General features: G+C 35.8%; 1 protein-coding gene across 7 annotated transcripts in view; it reads left to right on the plus strand.

Moving 5' to 3' along the window:
- Nucleotides 1-25895, plus strand: part of FAF1 (Fas associated factor 1) — a 667255-nt gene that overhangs the window by 482385 nt on the left and 158975 nt on the right. For all 7 annotated transcript variants that reach the window (XM_077149703.1, XM_077149710.1, XM_077149708.1 and 4 more), the window contains one exon: nt 19996-20150. In XM_077149703.1, coding sequence (XP_077005818.1) covers nt 19996-20150 — 155 coding nt within the window. The remainder of the gene's footprint in view (nt 1-19995; nt 20151-25895) is intronic.

The raw sequence follows: 25895 nt of genomic DNA on the forward strand, positions 1-25895 counted from the left end.
AAAACTTTTCCAATCATCCCCAGAATGTCTTTTTAGCTGGTTTTTTGAAGCTATGATCTACTCAAGGATCATGAATATGTTGCATTGTTAGATTTCTTAAATCTCCTTTAAACTAGCACAGTCACTTCCCCCTTTTTTGTTTCATCACATTTGCCTTTTGAAGAAATCAAGCCAGATGACTTATAGATTGTTCCAAATTCTAAATTTGTCTGATTGTTTCTCTGTGATATTATTTAACTTGTTCCTCTATCCCTGTATTTCCTAAAAAATGGATATTAGGTTAAAGCTATGTTAAATTCATGTTAAACATTTTTTCCAAGAATGCTTTCTTTGTAAGTAATGCCGAAAATTTTATTATAACAATATTTTAATGATTACAAGAACTGGTCATATTATTATACTTTTTAAATCTCTTATTATTATTAGATATAAATATGTTTAAAATATGTTTGAAAAGGTATCTTAATATAACCTTTAAGTCATCTATTTTGCACATCATTCCTTGATAAGAAGTATTTGGGATATATCTGTCTCTGGTATCCAGCAAACAAGATTGAAGCTAATCAGTTGAAGTAAGCATAAAATGTCAGAGCCTCTTGAAACTTCCAACTATAGTTCTTGAAATAGACATAAATATTTTTTAAATCTCATTTCAAAAGATACCATAAGATATACTATGTAGACTTCATTAAAGCTCTCAATGACTAAACTTGTACTCAAATATACAGTATATAACAAACAAAAGAACTTTTACTAAGTGTTTATACAATAAGTTAGCATTTGAATTTATTCAGGCTGTTAATCCCCAAAGGGGATTGCTTATTAACAATGGGATATTTCTAATGAAACAGTGCAATTGATTTTGGCTTTTGATTAGTTTCTAGGTGTTTAAACATGAAAAACATCGGATCATATAATTAAATTTTTTATTTCATGTGAGATTCATGCTAAAATCTACTACCTTCTGGACTCCTAAAATGTCTTTATCTTTTTCTTGTCCAGGGCCTTTTTTCTTTCGTCATTTCTCTTTCCAAGTTAAAGATCAAATGTTTATGCAGAGTTTATTACATTACTCTAAATTTAAAAGACATATATTAAAATTTAATCTCCATGATGGATAAATTATTCAAAAGTAAATCTAAGCAAGCACATTTTATTGTGGTCATTGACCAGAGTATATATATCACCTTTTACCTAAAAAGTTCCTTGTAAGTATAGAAATAGTACTGATATTTCGAACTTATATGGTGCTCTGTGGTTTATAAAACATTTTTCTATACATGTTTCATTTGAATCCCACAACAAACCAGTGAGATAGATATACAATATACATATTCCCATTTTATAGATGAGGAAGGTAAGGCTCAGGAAAGCTACCTGACTTGCCCAAAGACACATCAATAGTAGGTAGTAGAGGCCAAATAGAGCTCAAGTTTTCTAATATAGGTAAGTATAATTTACACTATGCCAACATGCTTCAGTTTTCAATGCTAACTGCAGGGTTCATCTCTCCTTTTCAGATTTGTTAAAACCAAATTTTTTAAGAAAATTTTTGACTGAAACGTTTTTAAGAAAACTGTTGATCAAACATTTTAAGGCAAGTGTGACTGCTACTGTGGCATTTTTACATTTTTACTGAATTTCTTTCATCTTAAATATCACATGTTTAATTTAGACTGTGGGAGGCACGTTAATTTTTCCAGGGCAACAGATGAGCCTCAAGCACCAGCATTCTTCACTTGAAGTGAGAAATTGAGTTCCAAGAATAAATAAAAACAAGATTGAAGGTTTAAATCCTCTGCTAGGCTTTTTTTTTTTTTTCCCTGCTAGGCTTTTTGAACTTATATACTCATTAAGTGTTTATTGGAGTGGTGGGATTACAAAGGATTTGGGGATCTTCATCAACTGGTATATAGCTAATCACTAAGTAAAACACTACATTGATAAAGTGTTTCTCACGATGCCACATTCAATCCATCTTAATGAAAACTGCTTCAAACTGATTTAATTTGAGAGCACTTGGTGATGAAAGTGCTCATAGTTCTTTCTGCCTTTTTCTTGAAGAATTCACAAGACTGTCCAAAACAGAGCTTTATATTGTGTGTTCCAGCTTAAGTAAAGAAGTATTATAAGTTTTTGTGTTTCTTTTAAGTTTATTGCAACAATGTTTTGACAATGTGCCAATCAGTTTTATGACTTCCTCCTTTGCCTCTAACTATTAAGGATGCTTATTCAACTGAGGGCCATAAATATTTATCACATCTATACTAAGAATTTGAGATATAGAGGTTTCTTGCCTTTGAGAAGCTCACAGTCTAGTGGAGAAGACAAGATAACATAAACAAATCATTATAATACACTGTAGAATCAAAGAGGAGAAGTACCTCATCTTCCATAGAAATTCAGGGGGAAGATTTTTGAGGCGGTACTTCTGACCTGAATCTTAAAAGATGAGAAATATTTAGGGTGCACGGGTGGTTCAGTGGTAGAATGCTCACCTTCCATGCTGGAAACCTGGGTCAGTTCCCAGACCGTGCACCCCCCAGAAAAAGATAAGGAATATTTAGACAAATCATGGAATTCTAAACAGAGGGAATATCAAAAGCAAAGGTATTGGAAGAAAAAACAAGAGAATTATAACCAGTTTGGTGTTACTAGGGCAAAATGCAGCACAGGGATTTGCATCACAAGGCATGAGGCTCAGAAAATCAGCTGGCCCAAGGCATCGAGGGGATTGTGATTCCCTGGCATTAGCTGGCATTTAAAAGATATTTGTTAAATCAAGCTTATCTTTAGGTAAGTGAGAGCCCAATGCATGCAGAAGTTACCATTGGCAACACCATAATTCCCTGGGCATCAGCTAACTCTCATCTTTGCTTCCTAAAAAAAGTTCTTTGTTTTTTTGTAACTCTCCCTCCTCTCGTTCCTGCTGCCCTTGAATTCTCTTCTGTACAACAAAAATTACTCTGGATAATAATTAGACATTTGTGGTAACTAAAAATCAACAGCAATAATATCATAAAGCCAGGACTTATCTCCTGTGTGAAGCAAGCATCCCCTTGGGGGACTGGACTTTATATCAATAATCTTATTATACTTCCCTCATTCTAGACTTCAGCCCAGTATTCTTTTCAAATATTACATTTAAATTAAGGAAACCAGGACTCAATTCCTGATTTTCCACTTAATAGCTCTGTGGACCCAAACAAATAATGAACCTATTTCTGATCTGAAAAAAAAGAGATGATGATAATGTATATTTACATGGTTGTTTTGAGGATTAAATAGGATGCTATACATAAAGAATGGTGGCTAAGATATAAAGTACTGTTAAGCAGTTTTGGACAAGTTGGAGAAAAGTTTGCAAAATAATAAAACTCAGTTTCTAATGCCATTTTGTAAACTGACTTTAAGAACAGTTCCAGAAAGGAATTTTGAGACCCCTGATGAGCATTAGTTTACCACTAAAATGAATATGATACTTTAACAGTGCTTGTTAGGTTTTCAGGGTCTCTTATATGTATTTTTAAAAATCATCTCATTTTAAAGTACTGCCCCATTTCCTTACGTTGAAACAAATGTAAATGCCATCATTGATAAACAGTTAAAAAAAAAGTTCTATACAAATCTGAAGCCACAGATGTCATTGGTGACTTTCTAATACCCTATTATCCAGAAAACCAGGCAAACAAATTTCTTTGTGCTTTAGAAAATATGCCCAATACATTCATCTTGTCTATAATGTCTTATCAATTTGAATTCCTTAAAGTCAGAACCATGTCTTTTAGAGTAATTTTGTATGACACTTAGATAGCATCCTGCATATGCGTGAGGTAAAAACTATGATGCTAATGTAATTGTTTTTAGAAGAATATGGTTTTATTATACAAATGTTTGTTGCAGAAATTAAATTAAAACAATTCAGATGCATATAAAGTAGAAAATGAAAATTACCACATAATTTCACCCTAAAAAGAAAAACTATTAGATTTTTTACTTTTTAAATGTAATTTTTAACTACAAACGTGTATCAGTGGAAAAGCTGATTTATTTTGCATACGTGCAACCAAACGAAATACACTATTCTGTAATTAAATGTTTCTCCTAGAGTATATTGCTAACACCATATTTTAAATTTGCCTTTGAGTCTCCAACTTAGAGATCTGTGTAGTGTCCATATTAAAAGTAGCTTCAAGATAAGCCTGCTGTGTAAAATTTTCTTCCCAGTTTAGTCCTAGTCACCATCTTTTTTAGAACCATTAACCATACTTGAAAAACGAAATATCAGTAAAATTTATTAAAGTGTCACAAGCAATATATATTAAAAATAAGGCTTTATTTCCATTCATGTACTTTATCCATGTTTGTATCAGTTCTCCCAAAGGGCCTTTCCTGGTCCTAGAAAGTATTTGTATTCTTAGGAGAAAAAGCTAAATTGGATGTGTAAGTATTTCACATTAAGTTTAAGGAATCTGTTCCATATCTAATCTTAAATGTTTTCTCCTGGAAACAAGAGATAAGGTAGAAAGAATATTAATCAGAATTCTCAGATTTGAATTCTAGCTCCCCATTTACTAGCTGTGTGCCATTAACCAAATTATTCAACCTCTCTGAACATCATTTCCTACATTTGAATGCTTTTAAAAATTTGAATTATATTGCACCCCCACACATAGTAGTTTAACAGAGAACATGTGTAAAAAAAAAAAAAATCCTTCAAATGTATCTAAAACATTTTTGAGATTGTTTACTTATAGTACATGAACATCAAATAAATCAGACATATTTCGATTTGAAATTAGGCCCTGATACTGACTAGCTATATAAGCTTCCATTTTATTGTCTCTGAAGTGGGGGTAAAAAATATCTTGACAATTAACGCACCTTGGAATATTGAATCTTTACTTTGATAGTAGCCAAGTTATTCAGATCACATGTTACAGAATATAGGGTACCTGTATGATAGCAGTAGGAGATAGATTAGAATAGAGAAGTAGAACGGGGTCACATAATGCAAATCCCTGAAAACACCTTCTTTTGTTGTTAGACCAAGGTTAGCTATTGAAAGCTTTGGAAAGGGGGGTGACATTGTCAAAGCTGTGCTAAAGGAATAAATAATATGGTAGCAGCCTGCAGGAAGGGGTGGAAAGGAGAAATTGGTGGCAGTGAATAACTGTATATTTGTATATGTGTAACTATGGGGTATTAGTCAATTAAATAAGAAAACCACAGTACAGTAATATCACAATGTAGATTACAAACATTTTTACTCTGAATTTCACAGCCTAATGTGCCACCTTTGTTCCTTTTTATACACATATATCATGTGTCCTGTTTTCTCCCCCATCATACTTGGAATGCCTAACAAAATAGAAGAGAATGATACTGCTTTTAACGTAAACCCACACTGATGTGTTCTAGCACTTCTTTCCTCTGTGTAGCATTTCAATAGAATATTGAATTTTAAAGTAGCCTTACCATTTACAGGCTTTTATAAATAACTATAGTAAGAAAAGCAAAGTGTTTCTAATGTTAAATAGTACATGTCTTTATTAAAGATATATGAAACTCATAATGAAGACAAAGTGCTAATTTCCCTAACATATATACACTTCTTAAGAACTCCAAAAATCAATAAGAAAAGACAACAGCCTAGTCTGGGCAAGAAATACAAATGACTCATAAAATATAAAAAGATGCCTCATTTATCTCATAATAGAAGAAACATAGATTAAAACTACACTAATATGTCATTTTCACCTATCATAATAGAAATTTTAATATACTTATGCATATGAGAAATAAGGTCAAGGATATTTTTGACAACGTGGTTTATAATAGAAAAACACTAGAACTCTTAAATGTCCATCGATAAAGGACTCATTAAATGAATAATGATACATTCATACCAAATCATAGTGGCATAGTATGCAACATTATAAAGAATGATTCTGCTTTATAGATGTTGACTTGAAATGATGTTTCCTATATATTAACAAGTTTAAAAATTATATATGTAGATAGATAGATCATTTAAAAATACGTAGTGCTCACTTTGGCAGCACATATATTAAAAATACCTAGACCAGCCGTTTATTGTGACTTCAACACCCTATTGGGTCTCAGATATATTTAATATATGTAATATGGCACAGATAGCATTTCAGGTAGATGCACACTTCACTATAGCAAATCTTAGTCTGCTGTTCTCTCTGGGTTTATTGGGATGGATCACAGGTTCTCAGTGAAGGCTCTCCCTGCCCCTTTGCCAAAACTAAATGCACACCAAGCAGCAATATGTATGTCTTTCCTTTATCCAATCCTGGTTTCTACTTGGCCTTCCAACAATAAGGTCTTCTCCTCTCTTCTCTCTAATGAGCTACCCAAGATGGAGCAATACATTTCAAAGTATGTTGTAACAAGTACTTACAAAACAGATTTCAGAGCTTGATGTGGGTTACTGTTCCACAATTTTAAGTTTTTCCTTCTAGCTGGCTCCAAGACACTGGAGGCTAAAAGAAACATCAATATGATGATTCAGCAGTCATACTGATTTGTTAAATCCTATCTTCTCTGTTATAACCCCTCCTTCTCCTTTGGTCCTTCCCCCAATCTTTAAGGATATTTGGCCTCTTCCCTTTTTGACTTTTTTTCATATTGGACAGGGGTGCCAATAATGTGAAATAGGAGGATGGGACTAGTTGTTGTTCTTGGAGAGGCTGACCCCTCTGTTTCAGGACTTATCTGGCCTAGCAACCCATCTATAGGTTGTAGATTTCTGGAAAGTAATCTTAGTATGTGAAACTTTTGTAGAATCTCATATAGAGCCCAAGGTTTTCTTTAGGATTAAAAGAATGATTTTGATTGGGGTTTGGCAAACCATGGTAATTTGCAATATCTAGCTAAAGCCAGCCTAAGAATAGCCTTCAGAATAGCCTCTCGCCTCTATTTGAACTCTCTTAGCCACTGATACATTATTTTGTTACATTTCTTGTCCCCATTTTGATCAGGAAAGCATTGTTGATCCCATGGTACCAGGGCCATACTTTCACCCCTGGATGTCATATTCCACATAGGGGGGAGGGTAATGATTTTACTTGCAGAATTGGGCTTAGAGAGAGAGAGGACACATCTCAGCAACAAAAGATGTTCTCTGAAAGTAACTCTTAGGCATAACAACTATACATAGGCTTAGGTTCTCCACTTAAGAAATAAGCTTCACAAAAGCAAGCCTCAAGATCAAGGGCTTGGCCTATTGATTTGGGAGTCCCTAATGTTTGAGACAGGATCAGGGATTTTCCCGATGTTAAAACTTAATAGTTGCATATTTTTTACTCCCATCCCTCAAGGGACTTTGTCAATACTTTTTAATTAACTGCCCAACATACTCTGGGATGTATCCAGGTGTTATCTTAAACTATACAGAATTACAAGCCCTCATTCCTATTCTAGGCAATATGTGTTTGGGTTGTTTAAATGAGCTATCTAGACAGGTTAATTTATATTTTGTGTGTGCTGGTTTGAAAGGATGTATGTCCCCTAAAAAGCCATGTTTTAATCTAAATCCCATTTCATAAAGGCAGAATAATCCCTATCCAATACTGTATGTTTGAAACTGTAATCAGATCATCTCCCTGGAGATGTGATTTAATCAAGAGTGGTTGTTAAGCTGGATTAGGTGATGACATGTCTCCACCCATTTGGGTGAATCTTGATAAGTTTCTGGAGTACTATAAAAGGGAAATATTTTGGAGAATGAAAGAGATTTGGAGAGAGCAGAGAATGCTGCAGCACCATGAGGCAGAGAGTCCACGAGCCAGCAACCTTTGGAAATGAAGAAGGAAAAAGCCTCCCGTGGATCTTCATGAAACAGGAAACCAGGAGAGAAAGTTAGCAGATGACGCCGTCTTCACCATGTGCCCTTCCAGCTGAGAGAGAAGCCCTGACTGTGTTCTCCATGTGTGTTCTCAGCTGAGAAAGAAACCCTGAACTTCATCATCAGCCTTTTTGAACCAAGGTATCTTTCCCTGGGTATCTTAGAGTGGACATTTCTATAAACTTGTTTTAATTGGAACATTTTCTCAGCCTTAGAACTGTAAACTAGCAACTTATTACATTTCCCTTTTTAAAAGCTATTCTGTTTCTGGTATATTGCATTCTGGCAGCTAGCAAACTAGAACAGATTTTGGTACCAGAGAGTGGGGTACTGCTGCAGTTTGTAAATACCAAACATGTTGGAACAGCTTTTTAAATGGATAAGGGAAAAATTCTGAAAGACTTGTGAGAAGCCTGATAGAGAAGGCCTAGAATGCTTTGAAGAGACTGTTGGTAGAAATGTGGACTCTAAAGATACTTCTGATAAAGGCTTAGACAGAAATGAGGCGTGTGTTATTACAGACTGGAAGGAAAATGAGCCGTGTTTCAAAGTGGCAGATAATCTGGCAAAGTAGACTAGTGGCTTTGTCTGGAAGGCAAATTTTAAAAGCCATGAACTTGGATATTTAACAGAAGAGATCTCCAAATTAAATGTGGAAAGTGCAGCCTGGTTTCTCCTCAAAGCTTATAGTGAAATGTGACAGGAGAGAGAGAAACTGAGAACTGAACTCTTGGGTACTAAGAAAGCAGAAATTGATGTTATGGGAAATTCTGGGCTTCCAGGAGGAGAGACCCCAAAGAATGGTGCCCCATGTGAGGATTTGGCCAAATGTAAAACCAGTCAGCCATTTCAGAGAAAGCCAGGATTAAACATGGAGTTATCCAGGAAGGATTTGTGGAAACTCTGTATCATGTTTCTGATGGGCATGTCCAAGGCTACTGCAAGGAAAGCCAACGAGAGTGCTTTGGGACTTTTATAAACAGAGCTACTGACAGTCTGGACTGGGGGATTCAGAGAAGGGACACATTGAAGGAAAAATAACTTCAGAGGCAAAACCATGGAGGCTGAGGTCTGAAGTCAAGAAGCCTCGGGCCAGGAGAGCAGACCTACCCAAGCCTGTAGAGAGGGTGAGTTTGCCCAAAAGGCAGAGGATGGGCCTTCCACCTTGTTGCAGTGGAAGAGTCATGCCGCCTCAGGCCTTAGAGAGGGTGAAGCACATTCCTTGGGGTTTGGGGAGAGCCTGGCTGCCACCACATGGAGGGGTTGAGTGTGTGCCCTGGAGATGGCAGAAACCCAGGTGCAGCCCCAATGCTTGGAGAGGGTGGAACCAAGATAAAAGGTGGTCTCCCCAATGTCCCCCAAGGTTGCGTTTGGAGAGAGGCAGTCCTCTGCATAGGCCCTTGGAAAGGGTGGGACTGCTGCTTTCAGAAGCCCCAAAGATAAATGACTCTCAGACTTTGAAATCTGATGGTCTTTACCCTGCAGGTTTTCAAAACTGTATGGGTCCAGTGACCCCTGGTTTTTTCCTCCTTATGGAAATGCATATATGTATCCCATGACTGTTCCTCCTTTGTATGTTGGCAGCAAATAACTTGTTATGAGTTTTCAGAGGTACAGAGACAGAGGAGAATTTTGCCTTAGGACAGACCATGCTTCTAATTAACTTTGAGATTTTGTACTGGTTTTAACCTTATATTGGATTTGTAATGTTACTGAAATGGTTTAAGGTTCTCTGATATTGTTATAGAATTAATGTATTTTGTATATGGGGAAAAATGTCTTTTTTAGGGTCCAGAGGGTGGAATGTGCTGGTTTGAAAGGATGTATGTCCCCTAGAAAAACCATGTTTTAATTGAAATCCCATTTCATAAAGGCAGAATAATCCCTATTCAATATTGTATGTTTGAAACTGTAATCAGATCGTCTCCCTGGAGATGTGATTTAATCAAGAGTGGTTGTTAAACTGGATTAGGTGATGACATGTCTCCACCCATTTGGGTGGATCTTGATAAGTTTCTGGAGTACTATAAAAGAGGAAACATTTTGGAAAATGAAAGAGATTTGGAGAGAGCAGAGAATGCTGCAGCACCACGAAGCAGAGAGTCCATGAGCCAGCAACCTTTGGAGATGAAGAAGGAAAAAGCCTCCTGGGGAGCTTCATGCCTTAGAATGGACATTTCTATAGACCTGTTTTAATTGGAACATTTTCGCAGCCTTAGAACTGTAAACTAGCAACCTATTACATTCTCCTTTTTAAAAGCCATTCTGTTTCTGGTATATTGCATTCCAGCAGCTAGCAAACTACAACAGTGTGCTACAGAAATTTAGGTTTTGAACAAAAGGAACCTCTTCCTTTGGTCTCATACAGTAGGTAAAGTAGCAATGCTGACTTCCAGAGCTGTAGAACTCCACTTCTGAGTCTTAGGTGTCACACAGGTAACCGGAGTTCCAGGGAGATAACAGGTTATACATATATAGCACAGCATCTCAAAATCTAGAAATATCATTAACAGCTCTGTGTTAAATGTGACTGCTATAAAAGCTTACAATCTAGGCATCGATTTTCTTATAGGTTTGGTGTTTTGTAACAGAAAAATTAAAATTAATAACTTAAACAAAGTAAAAGTTAATTCTCTCTTTCCTTCAAGAAGTCCAGAGGTGGTCCAGGGCTGGTGTGATACATCACAGGGTCAAAGACTCATTTTCCTTCTATCGTGTTCCTCCACTAGATGATACAGTTCTGGTTTTGTCATGATTGAGAATATGTGCTAGCATTTCTGCTTGCAATGACCAGAATTTAGTTGCATAGCCATACTGTTACTGAAAGAGAGGCTGAGAAAATGTTGTCCTTAGTCTAGTTAGCCATTAATCCAACCTTAAAAAACAAAAGATTCTCTCACTAAGAAAGAAATGGGAAAATGAACATTTAGGATCTATAACTGCCTCTGCCAGTCCTATTAAATGGGTGATTAAGAGTTACTGCAGTGGGTGGGCCACGGTGGCTCAGCAGGCAGAGTTGTCACCAGCTGTGCCGGAGACCCAGGTTCATTTCCTGGTGCCTGCCCATGTTAAAAAAAAAGAGTTACTGCAGTTCTATATGCTTATACTCAGCTTAAGTTTGTTTTTCTAATTTATAGTATTCCACCTTGAAGTCTTTCTGCCAGACAATATTTGACTGTATTCAAAAGCTACTGAATGGACTTCCAGTCCAACAAGATAGTGGTGTAACAAGTTCCAGCATTCCATTCCCCCACAAAATCATTGAACAACTAGTGAAAACTGACATAGTCATCTTCCTCAAAACTCTGGAAAGAGTTAAAGGGTAGCAGTAACTGAGCAAGAGTTGAATCAAGAAAACAGAACTTGAGGCCAGTTAAAGCTTATATAGCCTTGCTGGCCCTCCCATACTGCTTGCCCACTCTCACCCCCAAAGTGGTGTGGAGCTGATCTGCACTTCTACCATCAGTCCTTGGCCCTGATCTGAAGACAGAGTAACCCCTGTGTGCATACTCTGGATGCCTGTCTATCTGGTGGTGGCCTAAAGAAGCTAACTAGGTCACTGGCTTACCCTCTCAGAACTTGTCCTGCAGGCAGAAGCAGCTTGCTGACAGCTAAACAGTGTAAGAAACAATTGTAGCTTCCTAGGACAGAGGCTAGCCTGCTTTAATACATACAGTAGAATACAGGGAGTAGGGGTTGATGAGTCTATTTCATAGGAAGTAGGGAGGGCATTCAGATTCCTATAAATGGGGAAATTTCAAAGGCCATTAACACAAGCCCAGGACAGGTTGAAGGGTCAGAAAATACAGAGGCTCTGACACTTTCTTCTTGGGCTGATCATCTTGATAGGGGGCTAAACTCTGAAAGAGAGCAGCAGCCAAAATGGAGCCAATTTGCAAAGACTATGAAAATTGTTCTTTGCATTGGCTTGTTTTTGTGAGCACCTGGCACAAAAGGAAATGTCTTTAATTTCACTAGCTGGAGACAGACTTAAGGAACAGACAGCTCATGGACTAAATCCCAGAGTTAACAACTTAAAATGTACGATGTACAACAAAAGATTACAAGATAAACAAAGGAACAGAAAATGATGACCCCTACAAAGAAATACGATTAAGCTTTGGAAATCATCCAAGAAGACTGGACTTTGGGCATACCAAAGGCAAAAAAAAGTGACCTTCAGTGTGCTGAAAGAGATAAAGAAAAATGGAGAAAGAACTGAAGGAGATCAGAAAAACCCAGAATGAGCAAGGTGAGAATATAGTGATAGAAATTTTAAAAATGAATCAAAGAAAAATACCAGAGTGGAAGACCATAATAATTGAAATAAAAAATTCCCTAGAGGCTTTCAACAGCAGATTAGAGCTGGCAGAAAAAGAGCCAGTAAACTTTTAGAGAGGACAAGTGAAGTAAAGAAAGAAGAATGAAACAAAAATGTAGGGAACCTAAGAGACCTGTGAGACACAGTATGCATTATGGGAATCCCAGAAGGAAAAGAAGAAGAAACAGGAGCAGAAGGAATATAATGATAGCCAAAAACTTCCCAAATTTAACAAAACACATGTATGAATACATACATATAAGAGACCCAAAGAACCCCAAACAGAATAAACTCAAAGAGATCCAATCCCAGACACATTATGGTCAAACTGTTGAATGCAAAGGACGTGTGAAAGCTGCAAGAGAAAAGCAACATATTGGGAATAACAGAGGTCCAATAATATTAATGCCTATATCATTAATAAATGAGGCAAGAAGGCTGGGTGATGAAATATTTAAATTACTGTAAGAAAATAGTTGTTAACCAAGAATTTTATATCCAATGAGACTGTCATTCATAAATGAGGGAGAGCTTAATGATTCCCAGATAAACAAAAACTGACACTGAAGCCACATCTGAGCAACCATCAGGACCATTCCAGCCAATCCTAAAGAGCACCTACGGCAATATGTAAGATTCCACAAGGGTTGCAGGCCCTAGTGTAACCTACAACCTCCACATGGGTCCCTGGTGCAGATAAGTCCTGAAACCTAAAGGGCCCAGCCTCTCCAGATCATCAGATAGTTCCATCTCCCTACGCCATATTAGTGACAGACCCTTCCAACGTGAAAAAGTTAAAATGGCCATAGCCCAAACACCCCTAAAGAGAGAGATAGAAAGATCAAAGGTGGTGGTGGAGTTATACAGAGAAGATAGGATTTAACAAATGAATATGATTGCTGAATCATTAAATCAATATCTCTTTTAGTCTCCAATATCTTAGAGCAGCTAGAAGTAAAAAGCTAAAATTGTGAAATTGTAACCCATGTCAAACTCTGAAATTTGTTCTACAACTAATTGTGGTGCTGCGCTTTGAAATGTATTGCTTTTTTTGTATATATGTTATTTCTCACAAAAAGGAAAAAAAAAGTTGACTGTGGTGATAAAAAAAAATATTTATGCCTTCTAGTTTTATATGTTTATATATAAAATAGCCTCTCAAGATCCAGAAATAATAATTACCACTCCAAACTAAATGTGTCTGCTATAAAAGCTTATAATCTAGGCCCCTGTTTTCCTGTAAGCATATTCTAAAGGAGACCATACCATTGTTGTTCTTTTGTTTCTGGCTTATTTTGCCTCACCAAATGTCCCACACATTCATTCACATTGCTTCTTGCCTCACAACTTGGTTCCTTTTTTGTAGCAGCACAACATTCATTCATAAGTATACACCATCGTTCACCAATTATCAGTGCATTCTTAATGCCACATTATTAATTTATCTTCAGTTCTTTATAGCTGTGTTCTTCTTCCCCCTGGAATATGGAAACAGATGAGATAGGTAGGCTATACAAAGTTTTCCTCTTCCTCAGTAACCTAAAATTATTGAAGGGAATGTTTCTTTACCACTGCCTTTCAAGTTGTATGCCTCACATTCCCACTCATGTTCTGTCTGTGTAATAGGCCTCTTGTTGACTGAGAGTGGTATTATCCCTCTCAGAAGAGATTAATAGAGGCTCAGAAAAATTCTGCCTTCAGTTTAATGAGTGGTACTTTGACTGGACACCAATGATATGAGATCTTTGTTTGTCCTGAAACTACATACTTACCTTCACACTCTCTGCTAGCCTCCCCAAAGAGCATGCCTGCCTCTTTACACTTTGTGAAATAACCATTCATTTGAGAAAAGCTCCTAATTTGCTAATGCATAAAAACTTTTGCCTTCCTCAAAGATATTTATGGTCTGAATAGTACAGCCTAAGCAATAAAAAGTTATAAAGCTCCTAGTCTCAAATGAACATTTGCCAGCATATTTTTGTGAAGAGAGTTTAATTTTTTATGCAATTTTATTGAGCTATATTATGTATTCACGTACCGTATAATCATTCAAAGTGTACAGTCAGTGGGTTCACAGTATCATCACATAACTGTGCATTCATCATCACAAAAGAGTTTGATTTTAATTTAGGCTTTTTTTTTTTAATACCGGTGACTTCCATTGAGAGATCTACCTACTGAGATCCAAAGACGTCTGAAGATTTCAGAATTCTATTTCAACATTTGCTTCAGGAGGCAAGAGGGAAAAGACACCATCATGACATCTCATCTTTAGTGGCTGGTTATTTCTTTTTCGAACCTCTCCAGTTTGGTTGCTGCCTTTTGGTCTCTGAAATCACTGTATGCTTTGTGAACTGAACAAGGCGACATGCCATGTGTGATTCTTCCCACAGTTCAACTTGCACTCTGGTTCTTCACTCTTTAAAAATAACGAACTTGTACAGTTGCTCTTTATCACTCTTCTTTTCCTCATCATAAACTAAATTTAAAATACAGTTCAAGTCGCAGCGAAATCAGCTACTATATTCTACTTTTAAAATTCAGCTCAAATATTACTTTCATAAAGAAGCTGATAGTCTGATGTTAATGGCCAGAAATCTAGTAACAACTCTGTTATAGTACTCATGCACTGATTTGCTACCCCACTTCTCTACACCTACTAGATCATAAGCTCCTTGAGGAAGCTATCTTGACCTATTTGGAATCCCTGATGTCTAGCACAATTATCTCATAAAAGACATTCATAGATATTTGATGAGTGTGTAATCTACTCAAAAGCAGTGATCTTATTTTGTTTCATTTTTTATGGCATGAATTTATGGAAAAAATGTTTCCATAAAACATGCTGATGATAATATTAAATGTAATCTTTGATTATAGATCCCTGTACTTTGACGTAAGCAAGAAAAAAATAATGGAAGACTATGCCAAACTATGTGCTTCTGTGCAAAATCAGCCCAACTTTGTCAACTTCCTATCTTATTGATAATACTCTGAAACTCTTAGCACAGTACTTGGCACATAGCCCTCAGTGAATGAAAGTAATGTTGACTGATCATTGTGATGATGATAAAAAAGGTGAAAAGAAATGGGAAGGGGAAAAATAAAGGCAGGAACTAATTTACAGAAAAAAAGTTATTTTATACTTTAATTTGTTTGTTTATTATTTTTTCTTTATATATTTTAATTATTATACTTAAGAAAAAAACTATGAAATACCATTTTTAGAAATTATTTGTCATACCAACTTTAAAATAATTGAACATACAGATTATGAATATTCTGGTACTCAGTAAGAAAGTAGAACACTTTAGATGATTCAGTAAATATTTTTCTAAGTGTCTGCTCAAAAAATATTTTGAGACATAGCCAACTTATTTCTTCCAACTCTTATATTCTGTGATCCTGGGATGCTAGTGTATAAATTCAAGAGCTACTGTAGCTCAAGTCCAAGTCACAGTAGCTGTCAGCTTGGCATTTCCTAAGCATAGACTTAGTACCTTAGCTCCTAGATTTGAATATGAGGATTAGTTAGGCCCTGAAGGCAGAGACGTGATAAGCACCCTAAGGCTATTGTCAGTAGTAAAAATAAAGAGCTATTTAATCTTTAACATGTTTTCATGGCTATCATTTCTGTTGAATTTGCTTTCAAAGCTCTTTATTTTGCATTAATAGTTGAGAAATCTTCATCCTAACTTTCATTCAGCAGCCACTGTGGGCCAGGCATTATAAAAAGGTACTGGACCTACTTTATCCACAATCCTTAACACCAGCCCATTTTGCACTATGATTACGCAGCTATTAACTGGCAGAACTGGGTTTGGAGCAGGCTTTCTGTTTCTATAAATCTTGGGGACCTTCTTTTATACCATGTTACCAAAACCTAGATCACAAAAGGAGTCTGAGGAAAGTGTAACTGATTGCTTGCCTTTGTCATTTACTATCCTTAGACCCTCTCTGCTAAATTAGAAAGGACAAATAAAACATTCTTTTTAATGACACAATCTTAGAACTTCTCATATGGTACTGAAATTAAATGTTTGCTTCCCCATATTCCCCTCAACTCTTTGAGAGCAAGGAAACTTTGTTTTATTCATTTTTATATTCTCAGTGTCGAACACATAGACATTCTCGCTCTTATGCTTTTATCATGTATTAGATGCTTTTTTATTCACAAGAACAATTTCTAGTCATTTTGCCATTTTCTATCCCAAATTGGTTGATATGCTGAACCCAGTTTTCACTGTCTTGGCCCATACCTAATGCGCTCAATAAGATAATCAGAAATCTGAGTCTGGAGTACATTTATCTGTGCCTGCAATTTAATCAGAGATATGTAGCCCGAATTTAATAGCATTTGCATGTTGTTAAAATTATTTATATTTAGCTTATTTGCGTCATAAAAACAGAAGAAAATGTTTAATGTGTTGAAAGCTAACCATGTCAGAGAAAAGATTATTTTCTGATTCTTCAGTTTCCATTTTGAAAGCTATTATGACATACCTCCAACCTGAAGATCATTTTCTGATATTGTTTATCATCTCCCCAGTTTAGAGCTTAAAGTGGGAATTTTTTTTTTTTTTGAGTGTGTTTTCCTGGCATCTCGTGTTTAACAGTGTCAGGGGTTTGTGTCCCTGGAACGAAAACTGTTTCTCCAGAGCCTTTTTTCTCTCAGCTTTCAGTGAAAAGAGGGGCGAGGCAAGCTAGTCACTTACCACAAAGCATTGCCACCACAAAGGAAAGATTAAGGGTTTAGAGAGAGGTCAATGTGGGTTTTTCTCTAACTAAACACTTTCCTAAAGTTTCCTTGTGGAAAAAATAATGAAGTCATCTCAGAGTTTTTAAAGAATTTTTATTTCTTTTTCTCCGTCTGCATTCGCTTGTCTTCTCAGCATGGATGTTTAATCTTCCTAGGCTTTGTGAATTGGCCCAAATGAATAAGTGGTGAGCTGTCTCTCTAGGAGCTAGAGGCTTATTCTAAAGGCCTAATCACTGAGTAAACACATCTTTGCCCTCCCTCTCACAACTGCGATATAATAGTCGAGATTCTAGCACAGTAACCTGGATATTGCAGGGACCAATGCTTTGAAATGCAGAATGGTTGATCCTCCAAAACAGACAGTGCCTGATCTTTGCCTGCCTCTTTCTTCTTTTTAAAATTAAATATTGCCAAAGAGATGCTGTTTTATTGCTTGATATTGTGCATTAGTGCCCTGGATTTCCAAGTTTAGTTTCAGTCAACACTGTTAGCTGCACTTATGGAGAACTCTGCATGTTGGGTTTCTTAGTAGCTTCTTCAGCACATGTGTGTTTGGTTTGGACTCTTCCAAACCATTTAAATTAAATCAGTAAGATAGCAATGTAAATCGCTAATCTCTTTCCCAAAGTCTAATGTTCCATTGCAGTGTTCTTGAAAGAAATAGCATTTTAAAGATTTAGCCATTGCCATTGTTTGGCTAGAAAATGCTGATTTAAAAGTGGGCAGCTCTCTCATTCCAGTGTCTCATTAAATATAGTTGCTGAGAAACGTTCAAGCACAATTAGAGGTTGACATCCCTCTGTTCAGCTAGAGAGCTCCTGAGAAGAGTTCTGGATTTGTTAGTGTCGTTAGGTTCACTTTCCTTTCTCTAAAGAGAAAGATTTTTTATTCATTTACTGCAACAGATTTGGCATTGCCACTGCCATTTGGTGTCTTTGGGTCAAGGTACTAGAGTAGGTAGCAGCATTCAAGTTTCTTTCATCAAACACGCTGGGACCTATGCGAGCTTAGCGATGCAAAGAAAACAGAGAGACCCAATCATCACCCTTGAGAAACTTAATCTAAAGGAGAAACTGGTAAACAATTATTAATAGAAAGTGGAAGAAGACCAGCAGAGGAAACTCTTAACTGCCTGAGGGAGTCAGAGAAGGCTTCTAAGAGGCATTTGCTTTGAGCCTTAAAGGATGAGTAGAAATTTGCCACATAAGTATTTCTTCAGCAATGTATTTGATTACAGACTTCCTAGAAGCCAGCTGTTATCTGCAGACATCAGCATAGATGAAGAAACATTAAGTCTTTTTCACTGTTTTATCACCAGTGCCTCCTGCTGGGCCTGATACAAAGGGTATTTCAACAAATACTTGCTGAAGGAATGAATAAATGAATTAACACATAGAAGCAGAGTGGGGTCAATTGAACTACTTATGCTAGGTGTTCTGTCCTTATTCCCATTACATGCTATCTCTGAGGCCCCTGGAAGCTCTGATAAAATCACCAGTCCAGCATATTCATATCATATGAGTGCTTTGGCAATGGGGACTACGGGTTATTGATTTTTACCACTGTAGAATCAGCAAAAGAATACTAGAGTTGAAGTCATATAATCTGGTTCCAATCCCAGCTGTGCTACTTATGAACTAGCTGTGCACTTGGGACGATCAGCTTTTCTAAGTTTCAGTTTCCTCATATATTCATAAGGTTAAGAATACCTATGATTAAAGTAGATAATGTAGTATGAATGTAACAGACCTCTTACTCATACTAGATGCTCAGTGAATGCTTTCGGAATCTTAATCTACCTATCTACTTCTGGCTTCCCTCACCTAGTACAAGTTTATCTTTGAAGAAAGTGTTTTCATGATTACTTTATTATTATTGTTGTTGTTGTTTGGATTCTTTGTCAGGATAATTCCAAGCATCAACTTTAGCCTTTCATCAGCATGAGCCTTATATATTTTTTATAAATGTCCTTCTTTTGTTTAGATTCCTACATAGCAACTTTTCCTTTATTGACTGTCATCATTTGCTTATTTATATGAAGGGAAATACCCTAAACTTCCTTGAAATTTTCCTTTGTCAGAATTTGCAGACTGTTTTGTATGTTGTCTTTACCATAAAATGTTATCATTCTAATTCCTATTTAACTATAATTATTCTTAAATTTAGCTCTTTTACAAAATAGCACCAAGCAGTTTAGTCAATAACAATTTAGACTCTTGTTATTGAAGCTGATATGTTACAAATTATGTTGTTCAGTTTGGTTTTAGTTTCAGTTAACTTTTATTGGATATCCAGTTATGACAGAGGACACTTTTAGAAAGCAACTGTCAATTCTTGAAGCCAGGTTTTGTCATGGCAAATGAAGAGAATAATTTTCTATATGAGAAACCACTTTGGACGTTGTCTGAGATACAAACTAAAAAGAATTAGTGTGAGCTGGACATTTTTCTGTCGTTTTTTTCCAAATGTCAATTTGATGTTACAATGCTTGTAAATAAATACTGTACATTAAGGACTTTGAAATTACCTATGAAACTAAAACAAAACTTCACATCAGACCTTTTCCTTCCAAGTAGAAGAAACAATTTAGTGTTCAGAATGAAAGAAAATAAATATGTAAAAGGGATTTTGCCATCCAATATTAATCAGTATTTTTCCTCTGCATAGTTTATTAGTTCAGAATTACTTCTCTTTATTTATGAAGTGTGTATTAAATATGAAGAATGACAAATCCATTTTATTTAAGGAAAAAGCAATTTTATTGCAATTTCTGCCTGAAAGAGTCTTGCACATGTTAACAGAAATTTGTAGCAGCAGTTTGTTAAACAGGGAATATAATCATCCTAGCCTTCTGTGTAAGGAAGCAAAATTATTTCCTGTTAGTAGATGCTTTTAGGAACTCCGAATGGAAGATACTGTTTCAGGGAATTGCATTTTCATTTTTGCCTCTGCCATTCATATTGCCTGTGCCTTTACAAAATTCAAGAGATCTTATGTTAGTGAATATATTAATTGATCAGTCTTTTCTCCTCTTTTCAGAGAAAGCTTCTTGCTATCTACCTCCACCATGATGAAAGTGTATTAACCAACGTGTTTTGCTCACAAATGCTTTGTGCTGAATCCATTGTCTCCTATCTGAGTCAAAATTTTATAACCTGGGCTTGGGATCTGACAAAGGACGCCAATAGAGCAAGGTAAAACTGCCGTTTACAATCTTAAAGTTGGTCTTCTATTTAAAAAAAAAGTCATCATTGTGTTTGGTTTCTTATCATCATAATCACTTCTCATCTTCATCATTAAATACTCTGCCATTGCATTTCATTTTATAAAAGCTATTTGCTGTAGGTAGCACATGCAGCTATTTAAAATTGTAAAAACATTCCTTAAATTATAAAAGACCCCTCTTAAATTCAAGAATCATCCCCAAACAAAAGCAAAAATACACTTCTCTGGTCTTTTCTAATATGTTGAACATTTAGAGAAAATCTGTATTTTTTAATAATGTTCAGGAAAGACAAGGCAAATCTAACATATAATCCTAGTGGCAAGATTTTTTATTTGTTTATTTTAATAATTTTACCGGAGAAGGCAGTACATTCTCCACCAGTCCAATGGTATTGGTAATAGCTTAACTCTAGCATATGCTAATTGGTGTAATCGCTTTATTGCACACATTCTTTTGCACACAACCAGCAATACATCCATATTCTCAAAAGGAAAAAATTCCCTTTGCATGAGGGTAAGTTTACTTAGTTTGTTAATGGTAATATCTGTAAGTGATGAATAATTGTTTTTTTGCCTATTTGAGTTTCCCATCTGAAATATATTTCATCATGTTTAATTACACCTGTGGCCATAATATCCCGTGATGCTACTGTGGGTGTGTTAACACAATCATAATCGCAGACTGCCGGCTTGTGAGCAGGGAGATTACATTAATTCATTTCAAGGCAAGCCTATTGTGGTTATCTAATTTAAGCGATTATAGAACAATTAGAAATCATAAAATTTGTGTTTTAGTTTTTTTATGGCTCACTGAATTTTTGATCATCCTCAGGCTTTGTTTTATGCAGTCTGAATCCAAAAAGAAAGATGATTCTCCCCTTAAAAATGTGAGGCAAAAAAGTGTTGAAGCAATCTTTACATCTAATACTTCATTTCTTTAAGCAAATGATTAGGAAATTTCCTAGGATAACTTTGTTCTGGCTTGGAAATTTTCGCTGTTACACAACTAAAGAACCTTTAACACCTGTATTTGTTTAAATTAAATCAGGTTACTATTCACACTCAGTTAAAGGTAATGAAAATCAGTGTCAAAAACATAAAAATGCAGTATCGAAGCTCTTTCATGGGGCAAAATACATGGACTAGAGAGACTTGGCTAAATCTTTTGCCATTCACGGGCAGTAAGGAATCTCCTCCTTTCTTTTTATCCACAACTTGATGGAGAAGGAAACACTATTTCTAAACCATCTGTAATGGCTAAGTTCAGCTGGCTACCTGCTGTTATTTTGTTCTAGCCTCCATTTAATTCCTTAGTTCCTTTTATTTTACAATGACAAAAAAATTGCAGTGTAGTTTCTTTTGAAAAACAGTGTTTGAGGGGTTTTTTTATGACTGGCAATCAACAGCCATGTAATTGCTTTGTTATGTTTTACTAAAGAAGTCTGTTAAGTAGCACAACTTTGATACACTAGTAATAAGAGTTTGCAGGTTACAGAGACACCTGTGGTGACCAAAGCGACAGAAGCTGCTTATTAGAAAGAGCCAGTACAGCTGTGTCCTATTAACTCCTTATGACACTTTTTTAAACACAAATAAAGCCTTAGCTTAAGGCTTTAGAACTTTTTCTCAGTGAATTTCGGGGCCAACCATGAAGTTTGATAGAATTATTTTAATTTACATATTTTTAAATATAGCATCCCATTTTTATAAAAATAAAAAGAATTGCATCTTTTTATTTTTATGAAAATAAAAAGAATTACATTTAAATGTAGCGTCTCATTTTTATGAAAATAAAAAGAACTTCTACTAAAAACTGAAAATTGAGACATCTGCGATTTTAATTTAATAAACATTTATGGGAACAAAAATAGGACAATGCAGAGAAAAAGAATGGAGCAATTTCTGAAATTTAAGATACTTGACATCCTTATTCAGAATCTCTGTCAATATAACAATTAAAGACTATTTTACGATAAGATATTACATTTCTCTCTGTAAAGTAACTGAAATAGAACTACATAGCTGCTTTTCATGTACAACTCCATCATCATTATTGTTAAGGCAACCAGGGGGAAATACAGATTTTACAAATACAAGATGAAATTTCATTGGCATGGCATGGCATATTCCTGAAAGAGTGAAAAGTAGATTTCCTTTGCTATATTAAAATGTAAGAGAATTTATTAATTACCCTAATTTATTGCCCCCAAAAATGTTTAGCTTAGCCGCAGTTTTCTTCCCATCTATCATAGATACCTCTATGATAAATAAAATAGTCTGATTGAGTTTCTTGCTTTTAAGATTTTCCTTGGATTTTTATGACCACATCTATTCAAAGGTGTTTGTCATGAAAATTCATTGCATCATCCAATTGATGCTTTAACTTCAAGTAATAAAACCTCAAACTTTTACTCTCAATTCAGTTGCTATCTATATAGTGCTATACTAATACTTATTATTCAGTGGGATATATATGTGCCATCATTTTCATATTACCAGAGAGCTAAAATGGGCCAGATTAATACGTGGAAATACAGAAAAATGTCTAGACATCACAAATAAGATTGTTGCTGTGGATATCCTCTTAACTGTGTTTTTTGTTTGTTTGTTTGTTTTGTTTTATGACAAATGTAACAAAGTGGCTTGTCTGGTCTCATGTGACTATCCTATTTCACACTGTTCATAGTGATTTAGAGAATCCTGGGCCTGTAAACTGTTTAGACTGTATGCTTCCTTAGTGGGTTTTCTGGAACTATCTCCTGATGTTACAGCTGGGGACATTGATGCCCAAGATGGGGATGGATTTGCCAAACTAATTTACTTTTGTTTAAGGAATACTCTGATCTCCAATCACAGTTTACTGTGCATCTCTCATGTGAGTAGAAGGCAAGTGAAGGATGCTAAGCCAAGTGTGTGTTTGGGCGAAGTTATGAGAATACAAGTGTCACTTGCTAGTATAAGTTAATTTCCTGATTTCTCTAACGAATTGAATTGAATTGAAAAAGAAATATTTCCATAGTGTCACAATTATCCATCCCTGTGATGCTGATGATTTGGATTTCCTACCTCTAAAATGATTCTGACAACTTTCCTTCTCAGTTGAATACTTAGATTGATCAGTCCATATCTGTATAAAATGTGTTAGAATAATTTGCAGATTAATCTTAAAATATTCCAAATATGAACTGAGACATCAAATCTAGCAGTAATGATTATGTTCCCCTGTCTTCTCTCTCACTAAATTTCTGATCTCCTTGAAGGGCTTATTCGTTTTATTTGTCTCATCAAACAAGGCACTTAAAATCCTAGGAGAAAGAAACTCAATAAGCATTTGGTGAATGAATGCATTGAATTTTATCTAAGAAAATTATTTATCATTTCAATATTGAATACCTAAATGGGGTTTCTTCTTTGGAAAAGTCTTGTTGGCTACTGTGTCTATATGGATTTCAAGACCATTCTTTCTTAAAGCAGTAGGCATAAAGCCCTCGTTAGTCTTGAGAGGTGCTAGAAGGTATCCATTTGATCAGTGGTGCTGATAGCCCATACAACAGACTTGTAAATGAAAGAGCTAAAAACAGATACGTAATAATAAACAAGGAGATCCTGCAATCACTACTGGAAGTAGCTAAAAATATCTTGACGGATATATAATCTTTCATGTTTATTCATTGAGAAAATATTACTGAATGTTTACTATGAACCAGAAATGGTGCTATGTGCTAAGGATGAACAGTTGGACAAGACACAGTCCTAGCCCTCAAAATACACATGATCTAGTGGGTGAGATGGACACGAGAGTAAATATATAATATGAGATATATAAAAGATGCTCTGAGAGTATAGATAAACTTCATAGTGAGTTATTCCATCTGAGGGGCCAGAGAAAGACTTTAAAAGAGGCGGCATCACACAGAAAGATGAAATTAGAAATTTCCTCTTTCTATTCAGAGATTCTTAAATTAATAGCTTTTCTAGTCTTAGTTTACAGATACTTGCTACTCTTTACAAAAGGACATTGGTATTTTAAACCTCTTAATTAGGTATCCAAAAGGAAGGATCAGTGGTTGAGATAATTGCGGAGATGAGAAAGATTAAAGGGAGCTGGCCATCTGATGTAATCCTGTATGGTCTGAACCACGTTGAGAATTAAGGCCAACCAATTGGGATGGACACATCCAAAGAATTCGTTTTGTAAAATACCCTTTTGGATATGTAACATGTATAAAACCATCACAGATTTAACTAATACAGTAAAAATAGTTTTAAATACTATGTATTCTTAGTGAATGAGTGCTTGGCTGTGAAAGAACAATTTCTTAAAATTCAGGACAACTGTTACTTTCAGAAAGCCTTGCCTTTCCCCATCCTTCCCTTACCTCAGTCCAGGTTAAAACATACATTCTTTATGCTCCCATATATCCCTATATTAACTTGTATTAATGGCACTCATTGCATTGTATAGTTATTTTTTATCTCCCGAGATCAGGAAGCCATACCTAAAATCTCATAAACCCATTGCTTTGCACGGTGCCTTAAAAAAAAAAATAAGTGCAATAATGATAAATAAATGAATAATTTCTAAAATCCATTGATAGATACTGGATATGAGGAAACCAGCTTGGACAGTGGCATGAACATAAATGCTGCTATATCCCTCCAACTATATGATCTTTCCCCACAGCCACTAACAGAACTAATAAAACTAAAACCTTCAGTCTCCTCGCAGAGTAAACTAAAAATGTCCAGACTGGATGCCTCTTTTACTGCTAGGCCCCAGAACATCATGGCCTGTGCTCATGTACCCTAGACATTCTACACTATCTAGAAAGAGGCTTGAATCCCAACTTAGATTACTGGGATTCATCCAGTGATTCCACGGTTGCTTTGCCAGACTAATGAAGCTCTGTGATACCCCAGAAGCTATTGGGCTCCTAAAATAGACCATTCTGCAATGGCGGTAATATTGGTTAAAGTAAACGTGTCCACGAGATGAGAGTGCTAAACTGGATGTTTGGTGAGAATGCCAAGTATTCAGGCAAGTTCCACTTCGGATCATCAGGAATAATATTACACTATATAAAGCAATAGCACAATACGAATTCATTTGTTTCCCCCTATTAGAGCTATTTGGGCACCTTCTGCGTGTGTGGGAACATTAGCACATCAGTGTCCTCTATGCTGATCTTTGGGCTCTTGGCTGAAGGTCCTTCAAGGAAAGCCACCTTAACGTTTGTGGCGCAGTGAACCAGCAATATTAACCATGAATTCTAGTGGGTAGTTCTCATGCTGACAAGAAGAGCCCACAAGGCAAATGTCTTACTTAGTCCATTCAATATAGGTGCTACTTCAGATGATCTAATTCTAGAAAACCTGCATTCAAACACTGAATTTGACAAGGATAGTGCTAGATAATCAGCTAGGTATGAGTGCTGAAGAATGAGTTGCTTATATGTAAGTTGCTGAGAAAAATGTTTCACACATCAGTTTAAGTGCTGCAAAATCAGGCATTCGGCACTATTTCTAGATAGTATCCACAGTAGCTGCAAACAGTTTCCTATCAATTGTTGACACTGCCTAGGATACATAGATCACATATATCATATACGTAGAATTATATTAAATTTTTCTTACACTCTTAATACCAAGGTTTATAAAGCAGGACTTCTATTGCCTAACTATATTAGCTTTTGAACTTGTTGACCTTGAGTGCA

Source organism: Tamandua tetradactyla, chromosome 2 (assembly GCF_023851605.1).
Source record: "Tamandua tetradactyla isolate mTamTet1 chromosome 2, mTamTet1.pri, whole genome shotgun sequence".
Lineage (NCBI taxonomy): Eukaryota > Metazoa > Chordata > Mammalia > Pilosa > Myrmecophagidae > Tamandua > Tamandua tetradactyla.